This window comes from Lonchura striata, chromosome 5 (genome assembly GCF_050655825.1).
Source record: "Lonchura striata isolate lonStrDom1 chromosome 5, ASM5065582v1, whole genome shotgun sequence".
Classification (NCBI taxonomy): Eukaryota; Metazoa; Chordata; class Aves; order Passeriformes; family Estrildidae; genus Lonchura; species Lonchura striata.
The window spans coordinates 41,027,067-41,046,290 of NC_140707.1; the positions used below are offsets into that span (position 1 = coordinate 41,027,067).

The 19,224-nt window shown below is 42.3% G+C and overlaps 2 protein-coding genes across 20 annotated transcripts in view; both read right to left on the reverse strand.

Moving 5' to 3' along the window:
* The window catches only part of RAD51B (RAD51 paralog B), a 452,264-nt gene that overhangs the window by 405,208 nt on the left and 27,832 nt on the right, over positions 1 to 19,224 (reverse strand). For 14 of the 18 annotated variants that reach the window (XR_014956026.1, XR_014956032.1, XR_014956030.1 and 11 more), the window contains one exon: positions 608 to 18,266. The exons of 1 other annotated variant lie outside the window; for it this stretch is intronic. The gene's annotated coding sequence lies outside the window, so the exon portion shown is untranslated. The remainder of the gene's footprint in view (positions 1 to 607; positions 18,267 to 19,224) is intronic. 3 more of the 18 variants (XM_085582071.1, XM_085582072.1, XM_085582073.1) reach the window with 3 other exon arrangements.
* Positions 14,647 to 19,224, reverse strand: part of TMEM229B (transmembrane protein 229B) — a 32,410-nt gene continuing 27,832 nt past the window's right edge. For both annotated transcript variants that reach the window (XM_021537046.4, XM_021537047.4), the window contains one exon: positions 14,647 to 18,266. In XM_021537046.4, the coding sequence (XP_021392721.3) occupies positions 17,737 to 18,240 (504 nt within the window). In that variant the 5' untranslated portion in view covers positions 18,241 to 18,266 and the 3' untranslated portion in view covers positions 14,647 to 17,736. The remainder of the gene's footprint in view (positions 18,267 to 19,224) is intronic.

The window sequence follows — 19,224 nt, forward strand, 5'->3', positions numbered from 1 at the left end:
AACAGAACATTTGGAAACAAAAGAAATAGCAAGAAGATATGATAAAATGCCCAACAACCATAATGTCAAAACGGGTCAGGGAATTAATGTTTCTTTCATACCTTGAAGGGAGTTTACATGCTCAGAGAAGTCCAGAGGATTTAAGAAGCTGGGCAAGGAGTAAGCAGCCCATACAAAAGCAACTGAGAGCTTAGTGAAAAGGTAGCTGAACAGGGACAGATGGCACGGAGGAAGAGCTCCTCCTAGTGTAGTCGGCCTTTAAAAGTTGACTTGAAAAATGTGAGTCACATCTGAGAAGAGTTGTCTAAGGAAAGCGAAAATATGTGGCTGCAGCTTAGTTTCAACGCAAAAAGAAGGACATGACCATACTATAACTTGTCATGAACTACAGTTTCCTCCTCAGCACAGGGGTAGCAGAAACCCTGCCTTCGCAGCAGAGGAAAGGGGAGCATTGCCTCGATGACTTTTTTTCCCTCCCACAAACGTATCAGGGCTTTCCCTTCACCTGCAGGCCAACAGGCTTCCTTTCCACTTTCTATACAAACAAAATACCTGTATTAAACCAGAGAACTCTTTTGGAACATTGAGCAAGGGAAGAAAATCTTACCAGTCAAGTACTTTAGAAAATTGGTGAGTAAAATCAATATAGCCAGGTTCCTCTCCTGCAAGTTCTTTGAATCCTGTTTCTCAGAAGTGCCATGACTGTTCCCCAGTCTGCTTCTCAAATATGCAGATACACCTTTAAACCTGCTGTCAAATAATTGTGCATCATCTTCTTCATGTAACTCAATGGAGAGAACATTCAGAGGATAACCAGCTTAGTCACTGTCAACATTCTCAAGCAGCAACACAACAGGCAGCATCACAGCTTCCATATGTTTGACTAGGGCAGTAGTCACTAGGGAATGAGGACACTCTGCAAACTGCTCTGCTCTGTGACCTTGGTCAAGCCCCTTGACAACACGGTGTCTGTTTTCCATCTTGGTTTTGTTTTTCCCCATTAGTCTGCAAACAGAGGAAGTAGTGCCAGTCCAATAGACTCGTGTCAGGCATGATACAGCAGAGAACTGTGCTAGGCTAAGCCTTTCGCTGCTTCTGAAACTTAAAATAAGAAAGGATAAATAAAGATAAGAGATTATTACTTTATAAGAACTGAGTTTCACCGCATTAACATAAGAAGGTCATTTAAACTGGCAACACTGGAGGAAAAGTCACAGAAAGGCAGAAGTATAACAGCAATGACAAATGACAAACAAATTCTCATAGAATCAAAAGGATGTAACATCAAGCACACCAATTAAAATTAAAAAGGGAATGGTGATTAGCTGTCTAAGGGGCAAGCAGAAAGGGATAAAGTCTGATTTGAAGGGCATGTTATGAAAGACTTGTCAGTTCTTACCCAAATAAATACTCAGTAGTTAATAATTCTGCAAGTCCTTAGAATTGAAAAGATAATGGTAAAATGTTTCCTTTCTGGAACAGATTCCACAGAAAAGTTTCTTTCTCAAGCTCAATACAGTCTTTTGTGAGAATTTTCAGATAATAGTTTGCATTCTGGAACATTTCAGATGATTCACATAATTGCTAACACAGTGACAGCTCACTGATACTGACTACAATCCTCAGGTTTATTACTATTTTCCAACTATCAATTCTTGCTTTAAAATTAGCAGTGTTCCCCTATTCCTGTGAAAATATCTCCCCAAAAGATTCTATTCCAGCAGAATACAGCAACAATTCAGACTCACAAGGGTAATCCAGATATTCAGAGCAATTCCCCACCTTATGCTTGCTGACTAGTGTCTAATTAGTCTAATATATTCCTATTCCTTGGGGTTACCTACTTGATGCTTACCACATTCTTTAATAGAAAGAAATTACCTGTGAGCTCTGGAGACTGAAACCAGTTGTGCTGGTTTGCATGCTTTCCTGGGATTAAGGTCCCAAGAGGTTGCTAATAACAGTACACAGAGGAACCTCCAATGAATTATTCTGCCTGTGTCTGTCTCCCCAAAGGAGTTGGAGATTTACTTCCAATCCTTTGAGGTTTCCCCATCACAAAAAAAAAAGAAATTCAAAATATCTCTTAGGAGGCCTGCACTTTGGTTGAAAACACTTTATTTTTCATGCTGTCCACACTAGCACAGCTTTAGGAAAGCTACTTCAATTTGATATTTTGCCAGATGCATCTGCTCCAGGGATGGGGTGGGGAAAAGGAAAACACTATTCTATTTTTTCTAGAAGCTGCTCAGCTCTGTTGCCATTGGCTATAAAAATTTAAGAACAACAAACCTGTGAAAAAGTAACCCATCTTTTAATTTTGACTTACTCTTCCCACTACACCTGAGTCATCTGAACCATCTGTGGATTGGATAAGTGCTTCTCCCCAAGCAATTAACTTTTTTTCCTCCTCCTCAGGAAGGATTAAACCAAATTAATAATGAATCCTCCTCAGATATTTGTGAAGACCTGTCTGACCACACACCTTTACACCCAGGAAAAGTAAGATTTTTTTCTCAGAACAGGCAGAAGGTATCTCTCTGTTTTCTGCCTATTCATGCATGCTGCTGTGAATCCAGAATTATCCACAACCTCCAGAACTATTTCAGAAATATTAAATACAAGTGTGGAGTTTTTTTGAAAGGGAGTGTCTGTACCTCCTACCCTTTTTACAACAAAGCAGACTGGCCACTGCAGGCAGAAGGGCAGCCCCACATATTACAGCTTTGAAAAACTCATTTGCATTTGCTTTCTGCCCAAACTACAACAAACAAATTCAGAGACTTCAGGGATTATTCCACTTTTAGCCTGGACACATCTAAGAAGATTACCCACCAAGATCAGCTTCCTACTTCATTTAGTTTTTCCTGGTTAAAGGGACAGGAAGAGCCATTCAAGTCTTTGGAGCTTTCCTATTTCCCTGTTAAGTTTCTGTTAGATGAGAAGGCCATGAACTGATACAGCAACAGCATAATAATCCATGTGAAGTTGATGTTACAGAGCAGATCTTTGCCTGTACATGCTAAACTAAATTTACCCTACATAAAACAAACCTGACATGCTCCTGCCTTTCACCTGTCCCTTACCAGCACTCCTTTTTTACTGCTTTGTCTTTACCGTCTGTTTACGTAGCTGCCGTGGTTGTCCCAGTAGTGATGTCTGCAATAACCAGGCCTTGCCACTCTCAACACAGATTTTCCTGCAGCTTTCCTCGAGATGCTGAGATAGAAAAAAAAGTGACAAATATCACAGCAGGGGGCCTTTAGCCCTTCACAGCATCCAGCCTCTATTGAGAAGCTGCAATTAGACTAGAAAAATCAAAGTAGTGATTTTTCACAGTGACCAGTAGTGAAAGTGCACTGTGTACCCCTTGTCATCATACTCAGACACCATGAAATTAGCACCGATGGTGCCTGGTTTTAGCAATTAGGGTAGGATATCTGTTGCTTTCAGGTGCAGCCCTCACTCCATCTGTAGAGTTCTTTAGTGGAGAAAAGAGACAACAGAAACCAGTGGACTCGACTGAGAGATGAGCTTTTCTGCTTGGACAACACCAGGAGAGAAGAACAGATCTCAGACACTCATCTCTGTGCAGTTGCCAGAAATGGGGGAAAAGGAGTCTTCACTTGTGATGTTACAGATTGATTGCTCTGATAACCCATCAGCTGATGTCAACCCAGTAGTTCTTATTTCAAACAACAAACACAGAAACCAGAAAGCAAACAAAGCCTGGAACATATCATTCCTTTAATTGTTTTGGTCTGGGATGTTTGGCTTTTGCATGGATTTCATTTTACTTATTTTTAAAGCCATTCTGAATGAGATCCCTATGGCTGGAACTACAAAGGAAACTACTTCAGACATTCTCATCATTCTCCTCTAGAAGATGTTTTTTAAGTGTTTCCAAAGGTGGCTGAGTGGCCTGGAAGATAGAACCTGAGCAGAGAAAGCAGAAGAATGTCTCCACTGCTGCAGTATTTGTGCTTTAGTTTTCTGCTTGCCTGTGAAAAAATGAGACATCTTCATGCCCTGTAATTGGATGTTACTCATGCTCACACACACCTACAAGGAACTCAGCAGTCTCAAAGAAGATCAAAACAAAGACCCAGTGTCCTGTGTCTTAGCACTGTTGGAGAACAGATGGAAGACATCTCATAGTGGATAATTACAGAAGATTTAACCATCTCATAGTGGATAATTACAGAAGATTTAACCACAGAGGAAAGAAGAGATCAGGTTAATTCTGTGGTGATTATTTTTTTACCTTGAAGCATGGCACTTCTTATCCATTTTACTGGGATGAGCACAGAGCAATAATATATGCAAATATCACCCCAGTACTCCAGCAGTGCAAACTCAATTACTATAGAGACTATCCAGGCAAGCATGTTTGTCACTCAGTGTTTGGGTATAATGCTATAGCTATGATCACATCATCCTCACCCTACAATGACTGCCCATGACAAATTGATTTTATAGAGCCATAGCTATTTTTTAAATAAATCACTGCAGCAAATTGTATTAAATTAACTATGCAGCAAATTAAGCCTATACTTAATTGAAGTAAAATAGGACATTTGTACAGCAAGAAGCTGAATGCATCTTTTTCAGCTGAACAGCTGAAACTGTTTTGCTGAGCCAGGGTCCTATTAGTTGTCTAATAACTGAACTTTTATTTCAGTGGTCTTTAGGATAGAGGCTTATAAATCTGCATGAAGCATCAGAGTCCAATCCAGTTCAGCCATTGAAGGAATATTTTCCTGGACCCCAGTTTTCACACCAAAGAGGGAAAGGGTATGAAATGAGAACACTCCCAGCCTTGCAAAATAAAATACACCATAAGGAAAGGTGCCACTGAGCTTACAGAAGATGGGAGATATCCTGCATTCATCACTGACTTTCATCAGCTGTGCTGTCATGGCATCAGTAGGGACAGGTGTATCCTGGGCTGTGTGACTCAACAGCCGTATGGTACCAAACATTTGATTGAACTGGCTCTCATTCAGGTCCCACTGGGAGCTGCGTGTTTCCCTGACCTCACAGTGGGAACTCACCAAGTCACATACAAAGGCCAAATTACTTTTAAACCCTCTGATTTGAGCTGGCTTCATTTTAGGGCTTCCAGCTTGAAATACTTTCCTCCCCAGGGGTGTACAGCTGACATACTTCTAACTGGAGCCAGCTGAAGAGAATTGGGGGAGAAATGTCCCAGACTGGCAAAACTTGAGTCACTCTAAATCTATGGTCACTTTTCAAATATCTAGGCTTGAATGATAAGATCAGGAATATAGACAAGTCATCACAGCTGGGGAATGGTAAGATGAGCAAGATGACTTGTTTGTCTTAACTCTCAGTGTTATGCTTAAAATATGTCCGCATTGAAATATATTACCCGACTTCCTTCTTACATTTGTGAGGATTCAGAATGAGGTCAGTGAAGTGAATAAAGTTACAGTAAATCAGGCTAAAAACAGAAGTTTGGGTATTAAAAACACGGACCATAAACACACAGTTTTGATTGTTTATTTCTCTGCTATTAATCTCACTGGGACCAAAGAAGCTGGGAGGATGAATGAATGTCAGATGTGAAGAAAATCTTTGAGCTTTCAATTTCCAATTATAAACCAGGACTAGAATAGTAAAAAGCAGCAGAGGTCAGAAATGAGATAGAGTGGGGGAAATAAAGCAGCATTCACCCTCTTATTCCAGGGATAATGGTTTCAATATGCTGTGTATGAAAAGAGATACTGGGAGAGAAAATCCAGAAAAAGCAGAATGTTTTACAGGGCAAGAGAGGGATACTTTTAATTGTACTAGACCTATGTATGGTTCACTCTGAGGCTTTGTAGCTGTAATTCTGCCATCATACACCACAATCTTTTACCTAAACCCCAGAGTGAGTGCCCAGGCCCTGCTTTGGGAAGAGTCAGAAGATGAAGAATAATTCTGGAACCATCCAGAAACCAAGACTTCATCCCAGCATACCCGAGAAGGGCAGATGTTTGGTTTCTGTTAGATTAAGCTTTTGGCTGGAGATTAAGCTTTGCTGTGGGTTAGCTGCTGATCCTTACTGGATAGTTTGCCTTTCTATCTGCCAGAAATGCCTTGAGTAACACACTGGCTTTTTTTGTGCAGTATGTCAACAATTGAAATAAACACATAATATAAAAACTATGTATTTTAAATGAAATGAAAAAAAAAAATAGGTTGGCATGGGCAGGAATTCTCACAGTTTTTCCTCCCCACTGCTAATTTCTTCTGCTTACAAGTGCCTCCATTCCTCCTTCTGCCTGTTTAAAACTTGAAGAAAAAAAGAAAATTGCTGACACCAATTCAGCCATGAAAAGTGTGGAAATTGAGTCAATGCAAGAAGAGAAAGGCTTTCTTCTTATACACCAAGGTGGGAAGACCCATGACTTGGTAAAATGAAATTTATTATTTACATTCCACCTCAGAAACACTTCCTGACATTTACTATTTCTAGCACTATTAACCTCTGTGCATGAGGTTGGGGGGAACATAGTGGGGCAATTAATGCTTTTAGGCCAGTAGCACTGCAAAGCCAAACTGATGCCTTACATGGCTCTGCAGGTTTTGGAGGGCAATTGCTAAAACTAGTTCCTTTCTCTTGTGCAGATTTTAGCACTTGAGGTAAATCCTGGTTTCCTTGGTTAGTAGCCTTTCCTTACTAAAACATGGAAATTTGAAGCAGCTTTGTCTGAGGCAGGATTTAGTAATAAGTGAGATCCATGTTCCCTTTGGTTCTTATCTAATGTTAATGATTTCACCATTCAGTGAGCATAAAACATTCCCTCTGTGATTTAGTAGCATTTTACACACCTGCAAGCATGAGACACAGAATAACAAAGAAATTAGTCCAAACTAAGGATACTACCTTTTCCTTTTTCTCAGAAACCAGTTGTAGTAAGGCCCATGTCTGTGCTGGTGCATGCTTTTGTCTTGCAAGCGGCTGGGCTGCACAGGCATTCCCTGTTGGGAGTGTCCAGCTCCAGCACCTGCCAGAACCTGGGTAAGTACCACCTGTCTGTGCTGGGCCAGGCTGGTCCCAGAGACTACTGAGAACTCTGGCTATGAGCTTGCACCCTGGACTGCTTGTATCTACAGCTCAGTTGTAGATACAAGTTACAGGTATTTCAGGACTGGGTTTTAGAGGGGCTGTGTCAAGGTTTGGATTGCTAAATCGCATGTCACTTATTCTCATAGGGTTTGCTCAGTCTTAATCCTTCAATATACAAATCAGATAAAGTAACAGTTGTGCAGGATTGGGAGTAGGAGGAGGGAGCTTCTTTGTAAAACCTCATTAAAACATCTCTGTCTCAGTCTGTACAGTGAGAACCCCATGAGAGCTTTCATTGCATCTTTGGACATAATTGTCTCCCTTGCATGGTCTTCTGAGCTGGCCAGCTAATGATTTCCTTGGCCAAGATATCTGCATTTCAAAAACACCATACTGTGACAAAATACCCATTTCTGCCTGCCATTATGGAAGCAGACAGTTTTCCCACACAGAAATAAACTTTTGACAGTTGAATGAGTAACTGCTGCTCCTCTGCTCAGGCTCAGCCCAAATACTTGGGCTGCAAGGTGGAACAGCAATAGGGATATTTGATCAGTGCTATTGTTATACTAAAAACTATCCCTGATAGAGCTGTAGGTAAAATATCTCTTGGGAGCAGCATTTCCTGCTGACTCCATACAGAAGGCTTGGCAGAATGCCCTGTGCTTTTCAGATATTTTTTTCTGGTAACAAAAAAATCCTCCTGCAGGGCTGTAGAACCAGGCCCCTAAAGCCTTTGACCCTGAGTGTATAATCTCCCTGGAGACTCAATGCACATGAAGAAACATAATTTTCTTGAAGCATCTGCTGTCTGTATTGTGTTAAAATATGACTGGGATGCAACTGTCAAGTCTCCAGCTCACTCATTGCAGAATCCTTTACAGGGCAATAAAAAATGCAATCTCTCTCTATTGCTTTAAGGAGGGGTATTTTATCGTGGCTGCAACCTGAGAGGTTTCTGTATCCAGCAGACATTTCACATGCATTTGTGTCCTGGGAAGGAAATGGCACACAGCAGATGGGAAACGGAGCCGTTTCGCGAGGTCACGGTGGTGGGCATCACGTGCAAATCCTTTGCCCACTGGGACCTCGTGGAGCATGAGCTGTGCTGGGAAGCTGTGCTGGGGAAGAGCTTTCCTGCTTGCACAGTGACAATTGGCAAGGAGGCCTGGGAGGACAGTCTTGGCAAATGGATCAGTCTGACAGATCAGCTTTCCCGCTGGGCCTGAAAGGGAAGGAGAGATGTTTCTTTTCATAGAAGACACAGAGAAAAGGGGTGTCTCCTGTTTTTTAGATTTCTTTATGTATTTTTCTGAGCCAGTTGAGGAGTTGATCTCTGCCCTGAAGACATAGTTGTAGGGTGCTTTATATATAGAACTAGCAAGGAAAGAATAATCAATATGGCTTGCCAATAATAGTCATATCTGCTCTTGTTTCAGTTTTCTGTATTTTTTTTCAACACTGTAAACTCATCTCCTTGACATCTGCCCTGCCCTTGCTCTCAGTCTTGGTCTTCCCTTCCCCCACTTCTCCCTTTAATGCTGGTGTCCTCATTTCCCCTTTTGTACATATGACCCTTTCACTATGCAGGGATTAGTATCTCACTCATAAATATGTGAAATAGATACATAGCTGATTTAATTTGCTGGGTTTTGTAGGGCTAGTGAGACAGATTGGCATGCGGAGAAGGGTATTTTCTAGAAGGTCAGCTGAAGAAAACATCCTGGGAGCAGGACGAGTGATGTGAAACACCAGCACCAGTCCAGGAGGGAGACCTCAGGGGGCAGAGAGAAGGTAGTAAAACATAAAGGCTTGGCAAATATGGAAGAGCAGAAGACAAAGTCAAAGATGTCTCTGCTTCTCCCATTTGTTATGTATCTTCCAGGGAGAAATGAGAAAAATGGGATACATGAGAAGAAAAATGAGACCAGAAATCCATCCTGACTGCAGTGGTTTGAGTTGTTGGTAACTCATTCAGGAAGAGATGCCAGAGAAGCCAAGAATAATGCTGGTCTAGTGAGATGGTGGCAAGCTAGGAGGGAGGCAGAGGTCTGGGACACGGGGAGGAGTTGGCAGTAAAAACTGTGTAACTGGATGGGTGGGGGTGCCCAGACTGGGGACACAGCTGATCTGAACAGGGATTCCTGAGGAGGGGGAGAGTGGCCCCAGCCAAGAAAAAATTGTCAAGTGGCAAGGATTAAGTCACCAGATAGAAAACAGGAAATAGAGATGAACACTCTAGCCCTAACAGGCAATAAGACCTTGCCAGGAGGCAGCTAGTGAGGCAGAGAGGAAGGACAGGATGGGCAATGGAAGATAAAGCAGAGAAATAAGGTTTAATGAACCATACATGACAGCAGTCAAAGCCAGGCTTACTGCTGTCTTTGCCAGCAGCCATAAGGTTGCAGACAGCCTTGCTGGGACAGTGTAACACCACAAGCTTCATGCTGGGTGCATGCCCAGAGGTCAGTGGCCAGGACAACTGGAGCCTGTGGTGTTGTTTGGAGATGTTTGTGCTACTTTCAGCAGTCATGCAGCACAAAGCCCTTCTATAAGCAAACTGCTGGGAGCCATGCTGCCCTTACTGGAAGATCAAAGGACACCTGTGCTTTGTCATCACACTTGTGAACCAAAGTATCATTATCATTGCCATGCTGATCCAATCAGGCCCTGCTGAAGAGCCAGTTCACCATCTAGTGACATTAAAAAGCTGCTTTCCTACAGAATGCCAGCACCTGACTAAGGTGGACACCTGTGTGTCACCTGAAGAAGAGTTGCACAGAGGAGGCTTCTTGTGTGTGCCACAAGCCATGCTCCACCCTGGTGTTGCTGGCTTGCTCAAATCATTGTCAGGGATTTGCCTTCCTGGATGGAAATCCCCTTTCCTGGATGGAAAGAGTCAACAGAGGAACAGAAGTACCTCTTGGACATTTTGGTCAAGCTCTTTCATTGGTGGAACAGAGCTGGGATGTTTATTCTTATCCTTGAAAACTTCAAGAAACTTTTTTTAATGCTTACTCTCTCTGATAACTTAGCACTTACAGATCCGGCTAGGGACAGGCTTACATCAATGTGACAATAGAAACACAAGGCCTGGACTGGACAATTTGCAAAGTGACTGAGATTGGAGACAAATCCAGTGGCCAAAAGATGGAACAGCAGAAGAACAGGATGTCTAGGATCAACATTGCAGCCTGGCTGCGAGTACTTTTGGTTGATTGCCTTAGCTGAGAAACAGGAGTGGACGGGATGGGTTTGGCTCAGCAGGGTACACACTGCTCTCCTGAGCAATTATAGAGTGCCTACAGACTGGAAGCCAAACCCTATCAAAGGAACCAGAAGGTCCCCAAGTGATAACTCCCCTTTTATAAAGATGAAGTAGGATATTATGGTATGTTTGCCTTAATCTGATTTAAACACCATATGTAAAACATGTTTGAAAAACCTAGGCCTAATTTCCCTCTCTGAGCTGACTGCTCATCAATTAAGAGTCCTTCATCCCCTTATACATCCAACTGAGGCCATACCAGAGCACACAGACATGCAGCTTGCAATGTCAAGAACATCAAACTTAGATCTTAACCTTCTTAATATGTATGTGGGCTTTATTTCTGATATTCTCTGGATTTCATCTGCTCAAGAAAGAGGCAGTGAGTAGGGAGCTAAACAGGGGATGGCTCTTCTTTGCTGGTAGAAGTTACAATGCATGTATGCCATCAGCTATGTTTGTGCTTCTAAACACACTCACTATATGTATACACATTTATGTGAAGGATAAGGTGAAATTATGTATTAGTCTACATTCACCAAAACTCATAGAGATTGACCAGAGAAGCTTTTTGCTGAATTTAGCCATGAAAACCTATTGTGTACCATTGTGTGGAAGGTAGAACAAACACACTGAACGGTAATTTCATACTTCCTGCTGTACTTGTGCCTGAAGGCAAGTGTGTAAAATATTTTCTGCTTTTCAAAGTACTGACAACTGCAGCTGTTGGGGGCTTCAATACAAGGTACAGCTCATCAGCAAATATTTAACATAGCATTTTTATTCAATTGCCAAAGGTGAGGCTCAGACTTGGGGTAGGGGAGCTTGGGTACCTGTCACTGCAGCATGGGATTACAGTGGAGATAAAGCATAGAAAAGGACAGGATACTCCAAAGAAGATGCTGGAGAAAAAGAAGCAGTAGGAAGAGCTGTGATATCAGATGAGTGGTCTGACAACAGAAACAGCATCACAGATAAGCTCTGCAGTAACTGCAACACGAGCTGATAGAGCAGATGGTCACCTCAGTTCAGCCTTTAACATAGCTTGTTGCCCCTAGCAATATTTACCCAAAAGTACTCTATTGATGGAGATGGGATTACGTAGCAGAGGGAATCAGTCCTATTTTATACAAGATACTGGGCTGCCTATTGGCTCGGACAGTCCCTTCATGTGATGGCTTTGACTTGGGCAGACAGAGCAATGCCATGATATGCACAACCATTTCTGGGACAGCTTCACATGGTGGAAACCAGGCAGCACTTCCTCAGTTTCCCATCATCAGAACATCATTAACTCACTCCACAAATCTGGAAACTTGTTTAAGAGGCAAAGTGTTAAATACCCTTTTCTCTTTCTGAAATGACTTTTTGGGAACTTTCATCACCTCTCGATCAGTGCTATTTGGGGTTAATTCTAACCCATTTCAGTAATTCTTCAGAAGCAAAAATTATTTCATTAGTTTGTGAAAAGCACTTCAAAGATCCTTCAGTGTAATGTGAAAATACTTTTATTCTCATTCTCAAAATACTAAGGTAAAGAACCACACTGATATATCAATATAGAAATGTTGCAAAGGTGATTAACTACAGTGGAAAGCAACATTCTTCACTGGAAAGTGTCCCCTATTTGAAAGGCCAGACATCTCTAAGCATATGCATATCTCACCCATTTAAAAAATACTGTCTCAACTTCACATTTATGTATTTTTAATAAAGAGAAAATTGCTTGTACTTGCTCCTCTTTCTTCTGCATTACAGTATTAAAGTAGGATCACATGCCAAACAACAGTATACACAAATAGCATCACCAGATACTTAAGGGTCTTTAGCTCCTAAATTGACTAAAGCATAAATACAAACTGACGTCAAACATTTGGAATTACCATTTAAAAACTGCTATTTTCTGAGACACTAATGAAGGCCATTCATATCAGAAAATTTAGTGCCTACAATAGGAGTGAGCTACTCAAACTCCAGAGTAAGGAGTCAAAGAAATGGTCTGCATCTCTTAGAATAAAAACTGCCAATTTGCTTTAGACCTATGAGAAGTGCCAGATACAGAGACTATGAAGAGATTCTTTCAATCTAACTCTTGAAGATTTGAGAGTGTCACCACCAGTCCATGCTCTCCCACCCTTACCAGCAGTGTTTTTATCACCCCCTCTACTCATCCTTGTACGGTAGAAGCCCATCCTAGCTGTGGACTGGAGCTGCACAGCACACTCCATGCAATGCAGAGTGCAACTGTGTGATGATACTGACCTGCTCCAGAGCTGTCAAAAGTCACCTTCCACATTTGGTCTTCAGGGTCTCAATTTAAGAGCTGAAATCTTAAACAAGTAGGAGCACAAATAAGATAAGAAGCAGTGATGAAGCTTATGTAGGATATATTTCTTCCTCTTAAGCCTGGAGTTAAGAGTACATTTTATAAGGCAAAATGAATTCCTGAGTAGGAGTTGCTACTATTTCAGATCCTGAAGTGGTATAGCCAAATGGCAGCACACTCTGAGGTGTGTCTATTCTGCTTCTCAGCATGATTAACTCAGCAGGATGGAGAACAGCGCTATATGGCTTTTAGGACCTATACTGGCTTAATGAGCTTTAGCTTGTACATCCCAAGGTGACATACTTTCCACAAAGTTGTAAGCTGGGAATCGCCTAGAAAGAGGACTGGAGATTTTGAACACTCCTTCTAGTTCAGAGTAAGTTCAAGCAAACATACATTTTGGGGCAAGCAAAATTTGTGTTTCCACAGGTAGCAAAGATTTCAGTGGGAAAGCACAAATTTATATTTGAAGATGTGGTGCCTTTGGACACAAACTAACCAGTGTATCCCCAGCCCCTGCCTAGGACTTCTGTCAAAACAGCACCTTTTCCTTCCACATCTGTGCTAGCTGCCCAGGGGCCAAAAGCAGAACAGGTGCTGGGGGCACCATCTGCGTCTGTAACTTCCCCTCTCATTCACAAAGCAGTTTGAGTAGTGGTCAAACCCTTGATGGAGCAAAAGCTTGCCATCCTAGAAGATATAAGCTACTCCACATTATACAAATTCACTATGAGGTATGTGGAAGCCTTGCTTGTGATGAGGCTGAAGTTCAGAGCCTTACAGCTCTTAAAATCAAAGTTGCCGTGCCCAAGCAGAAACAGACCTGTGTTAGCATAAAACCTTGAGTGCTGCCAAGGCCCCTGAGCAGCTGCAGAGCTTGCTCCATTCTCTGGGACAGCAGGTGGAAGGAAGGGAATGTCCCTTCCCCAGCAGTTAGCTCAGGACACTCCAGGAGGTGTAAGAGAAGAAAGGTTCAAAGGGAGGCCATTTGCCAAACAAGGAACATGCTCATCTGTTCTCACCAGCTCTGTGACCCAAAGTGGTTTTTAGGTGCCAAAGCAGCTGGGTAAGGTGACACACATTACTAACAGCTTCTGGTTTGGTAAGAGGCCATGTAAGAAGAAAAATTTCTTTTTACAACAGGGGATGGACCACAGAGGGATTTGGTAGCTGCCAGTGTGCAGGAAGGAAGGGGAAGAGAGTATTCTCCCCCTCAGGTGGTTCAGCTGCATTTTGCAGGCAGAAGTGGAGGAAAAGAGTTTAGGTCTGCAAGCCTCCCCCTTGAATAAAGGGCATATTGCATCTATTCAGGGCTTAGGATAAATTAAAATAGAAAAACATTTGTTTTCAGTTCACATCTTGGTTGTGGCTCATGTTTTATTTACAGAAAAGGCAGAAGTTCCCATGAGTGAAGAAATCCCCTTTCTTTTTCTGCAGGTTTTAGAGAACCAGTCTGTAGCAGAACTATGCTAAACTCAGGACTTCAGTTACCTGCTTCCTAATTCTCAAAGCAGCTAAAGCCCTGCAGTCTTTTTTTACCTTTTATAGTCACAGGACTAGTCAAGCAAAATCTTGATTGTATTACTCTGCTTTAATTACAAAATGCACTCAGACCAAAGGCGCAATAATACGTGGTACGTATGTACACATTTCTCTCAATTATAACACAAAAGACCAAAATGTCATCTGGTCCTGCTGTAGATCAAACATTACTCTCTAGCAAGATCTTTGGAGTATGAACAGATACCACACTAATGCTTGAACTGCCTCTTGTGTGACAGACACCAGACTCCGTATTTATTTATCACACACTTTGAGATCCTTTAGGGTGGACTGTACACTTGTACACATGAAACAAGTGAGAGAATAGATGCAAAACTGGAACACTGGGGAGCCCATATCCCACAACCCCCCTGGAAAAGAAAGGCAGAGATCAGGATCACTTTCTCTTTGCTGCAGTTAGGACAAAGTAGATAAATCACAAGGTTTTTTTATTGCTGGTGAACTCAAAACAGGCAACTTTAATCTACTGAGGAAGATACACATACAAACAAATGTTAGGCCTTGTGCGTTTGTTTTCTTCTTAATGTAAATGTCTCTTCAACTTCAGCTCCCGAGCTCTCACTGAGATCCTGGCAACGTGCTCTGGGCAGTTCTGCAAGATGTTATAAGAAGCATCACATGTATTAAAAAGGGAGATTTTGCAGAAAAGACAAAGCTTTGACAGCAGCCATGTTGCTGAGTAAGGAGAAGTCTGGCTAATCCTGCTGCATTAAGTATGTGGTATTATACACAATTACATTACTTAAGAATTTGCCAGGTTCTTTTCTGTTTCTGGTGTGCAAGCTGCAAGTAAAGTGCACTTCTGGGTATAAATTACCACTCTATGAAGATGCAATAGCTGGGTGGTACACGTCAGACACCAGTGGAAAGCAGACTACAACAGCTGTTTCAATGACACAGGCAATAAGAACAATGCCCTAGGATACTAGACGCTGCTGGGAAACCCTTCTATATTTTGAGCAGTTAAATATTACATCACTCAGCAAAACACAAAGTGTCGTTTATATGGGACCTTCTTAAGTACAGACAATAACAGACAAAACTGCTATTGCACACCACGTTAGCTCTGCAGACAGCCAGTCTTCCACACCACACTGCTAACTCCTTTTAACCTTTACAAAGAATTTTGTAACAGCCAAGGAGAAAGCACGGATCCTAAGGTTCTTTCTAAAGCTTAGGGTTTTACACAATGTGGGGGTGGTGTAGGAGGCAGCACAACACCACATTTAAGCTATGCTGTGAGAGGACAACCCAGATTTAGACACTGCATTTGATGATCATGACATAACCAGGGCCAAAATAGTGGGATCCCAGCTCTCATCTGCACCTTGCAATTCTTGTTCTGCTCCAGTAGAGCTCATCTACATTATCCCACACACAAAGCTCTTTTTTTCCCCTCCATGTACAGTTTCAGGTGACTGTTTTGCCTGGATCTATACTCCTGAGACCAACAAGGCTGATAATCTACATACTGTTCCTCTGATTTCATAACACTGGCATCACAGCATCAAAAGAACTACCTGTTCAGTGTTTGTTCTCTTTTGATTTAATGAACTGCAAAACGGGAACTCTAAATACCCACCTAAGTATTCTCAGTGATTTGGGATACATTGCATACCCAGGGCAGATTTGATTAGATCCTTGCCACCACTGTTTTCATGTGTCCATTGCCAGCAATGGATGCCATGTGAAACGGGTAAGGGAAGGAATAAAATAATTGCTCCCTGTGTAATACAAAAAAATTATTAACACTGCCCTGTAAGAGCAGAACCAAGAAACAATTCTACTCACAGGACCAGCAGTGCTTTTCCTCTCAGGAATGGCTGTACCAGAGCAAGAGCAGGTTCATAGCTGAGCACCCCCTGCCAGAGACAAGTGACATACAAAGAAATGGCCCAACTATTTTCAAAATAAGAGTGGAATCCTACAACAGATTTGCATTTCAAGCCAAATTATCCCTGGTACAGCTCTGCTGACTGTGGTGGAAGAATAAGAAAAAATAATCTGGCCTGGTACAGCTCTGCTGTATCCCTGGTACAGCTCTGTTGACTGTGGTGGAAAAACAACAAAAAATAATCTGGCCTTTTGGGACAACTCTCGCAAACTTTCCCCATAAATCAGTTCAGGAGTGAGACATCTGACAACTGGAAGCTCTCTGTTTCTTGCTAACTTCAAAGGCCATGACTTGACAGAGTGAATTACAAACTTGTGGCTGCCACTATCAAACACTTTCCCTGCACCACAGCTGTCCTTATTCTCCATAAGTGTCCCAACAGGTTAAATTTCAAACTGTCCCTGGTGCAGGTAGGTCTACAGTGAAGCCACAGCAGTCCCTCCTGCTCCACCTCTCTCCTGCTGCTCTCACACCATAACGCAAAGCCTCATTCAGGCAGAGCATGAAGAAGTGCATGATTTTCAGACACAGGTATTTAGTTTTTTGTTGTTTTTGTTGTTGTTTGCCAGTGCTGAAGGAACATGGGAGTCAGTGCCAGAGGACCAAATTCTGAGTTAGCCACATGAAGGTTCTGACCTTCAAATACAATGGGTTGCAACCAGACAAAGTCATCGACATCACCAGAAACAGAGGAATCCCTGGAAAGGAAAGCAGAAAAGTCTTGTGGGCTATATAGTCTCTACAAGGTTTGCACGGCTGAGATGGGAGTTGGAATCTGCAGCAAGATCTGCTTTGGGGGGACAAAGGAGATGGGAAGACTTGCACTATTTCTTGTGCCTTTTGCCAAGATTCAGATAGCACAGATTATGGTAAAAATCACTTGGCAAAAAAGGCCTTTTTAGAAAAAAAAGGAATGGAAAAAAAAAAAACAAGGAAAAAAAGAAAATATTTCTATTGAGTATCAGAAGTATCAGGACTGAGATTTCAAAAAGTATAATATCTGTATAAGTTCAGCAAGATGTCCAGCACCACATTATTTCATGGTGCAACAAAGAACCTGGGGAGAGGCCAGTGGGACCTGGTGAGGGGAACACCATCTACGTCCCCAGCAGACTGCCAGTCTTCTCAACAGCAGATGGATTTTGCTTGTTCCTGCAGCATCTCAGGTCCCACGGGAGGTATTGGTTGCAAGCAAGCACCTGAATATTGCCTAATGGAGTAAGCCAATCACTAACTCAGCTGGCGTGTCCATGCCCATCCACTGATTAGGTGGGGTTTTTTAGGATGCATTTCCACCGTAGCATTTCTTTTTTCTTCTTTCTCCACTTTAAAGTGTAAGCAAAAGGACTGCTTTCATCAGTAATAAGTTAAAATCAGAAACAACCTAACTAACAAGTAACTGATATTGGTCCTTGGAGCCCAAACAATAAAATCCATAGAAAATCTATTGGTTCCATTTTTTCTGGTATATCCCATGCACATCCCCATTAGAAAAATGGGGTTATGAATCTTATACAGCAAGGAGCAGTACCTCAGAGCCAGAGCCGACGGTCAGTGGTAGAGATCTGGGCTCTCTCAGATTGCTAAGTACAGCTCTAAGTCTCTGCTCAATTCGTCTTCACGTGGCCATTGGCCAAGGCAACGGGTGCAGTGGGGGCCCCAGGCTCAGCAGTCTCATCAAATCGTAAGCGCAGGGTGTTTCTAATCACCAGCTGCTCCATGATGAAAGAAGCACAAAACCATGGGATGGCATACTCCAGGGTGATGAGGCCCATGAAGTCAAAATCAAACTGGGAATAGTCCCACGGGCAGGCATTGAACTGGCGTAGGATGAGGCCAGTGGTGAACTCCCAGAGGTATGTCCACAGTGTGTAAATGAAGCAGCGCACTAAAATGTTACACTTGTCTTTGAGATACAGATACATCTTCTCCACAATAAGGATGGAGGTGCCATAGATGAAGAGTGCCCACACACTGGTAACACCGGGAAACTTCCAGTTGAAGTTGACCACAAACTCCCAGGCAGCTGTGAACATCACCTCACAGAAATAGCCGTGGATGGCATAGAGGTACCATCGTGAGAAAGCGGTCAGAGGTTCTGCCGCAGCCATTCTTCTGCACTCACCCCAGCAGCACTCTGAAAGGAAGAAGGAGAGAGAAGGAGAAAGGAGTCAACGAGGATGTCACAAGTCCTTGTCCCCCAGATGGCAACACACAAACTTGTAACAATGGATAAATCTGAGAAAGAAGTTACTCTCGTTTTCACCACAGCAGATTTTAAGTCTTAGAGAAAGGTGGCACCTTACAGGGCTCCATGACTCAGGATGGGCCTGAACAACATATACTGATCTGCCTGAAAAATGGGACGCTGCTGGTATTACACTGGCAATAAGGAGGGAATTGATAAGTACAAGGGCTTTGCCAGGAGCAATGTTGCCAAAGAATTTACTGGTTGCAAGTCAGCAGAAAAATATAGTCATCCCACCAGGAGTACACATCACCTATTTACTCTTTCCAAAAAACTTACTTTTCTGATTCTACTGTGGAATAAATTAATTGAACACAGCATTGTAAAATTGAGCCTTTCCAACTCTTGCCTACAGTCTCTATACCCAAAATGTTTTCTGTAGTCCAAAACTGAGCTTTGATGGGAGTTACAGCAAGGGAACTGGAGGAGAAAATTCAGAGGTTTTACACTTGCAGACACCATACCTTGCACTCATTATTCAGCTGAACTTTTATTTTGCCTGTTCAAGAACTCATGCGTTGTATGGCTAGCATTTATAAAATAATTTTCTTATGGTGCCAGACTTCCTGATACCAAGTCAAAAAGCACAAGAGAGCCACTGAAATCCATTCAGATTTGGCTTCAGGACAGCAAAGCACAAAGGAGGAGAATAAAAAGGAACAGCTGAGCCTAGAGAGAGGTAGTTACTCATGATCAATAGAAAATGAGAACAAACTCTTATTGTCTATACAGGAAGAAATTGGTGAAGAGTTTTTGAAAAGGCACAATTTGCTTATCACTGAGCTGTTTCATCACAATTAGCTTTTACACATTCTGTAGAGATTCACAAGTCTGCCATGCTACAGTC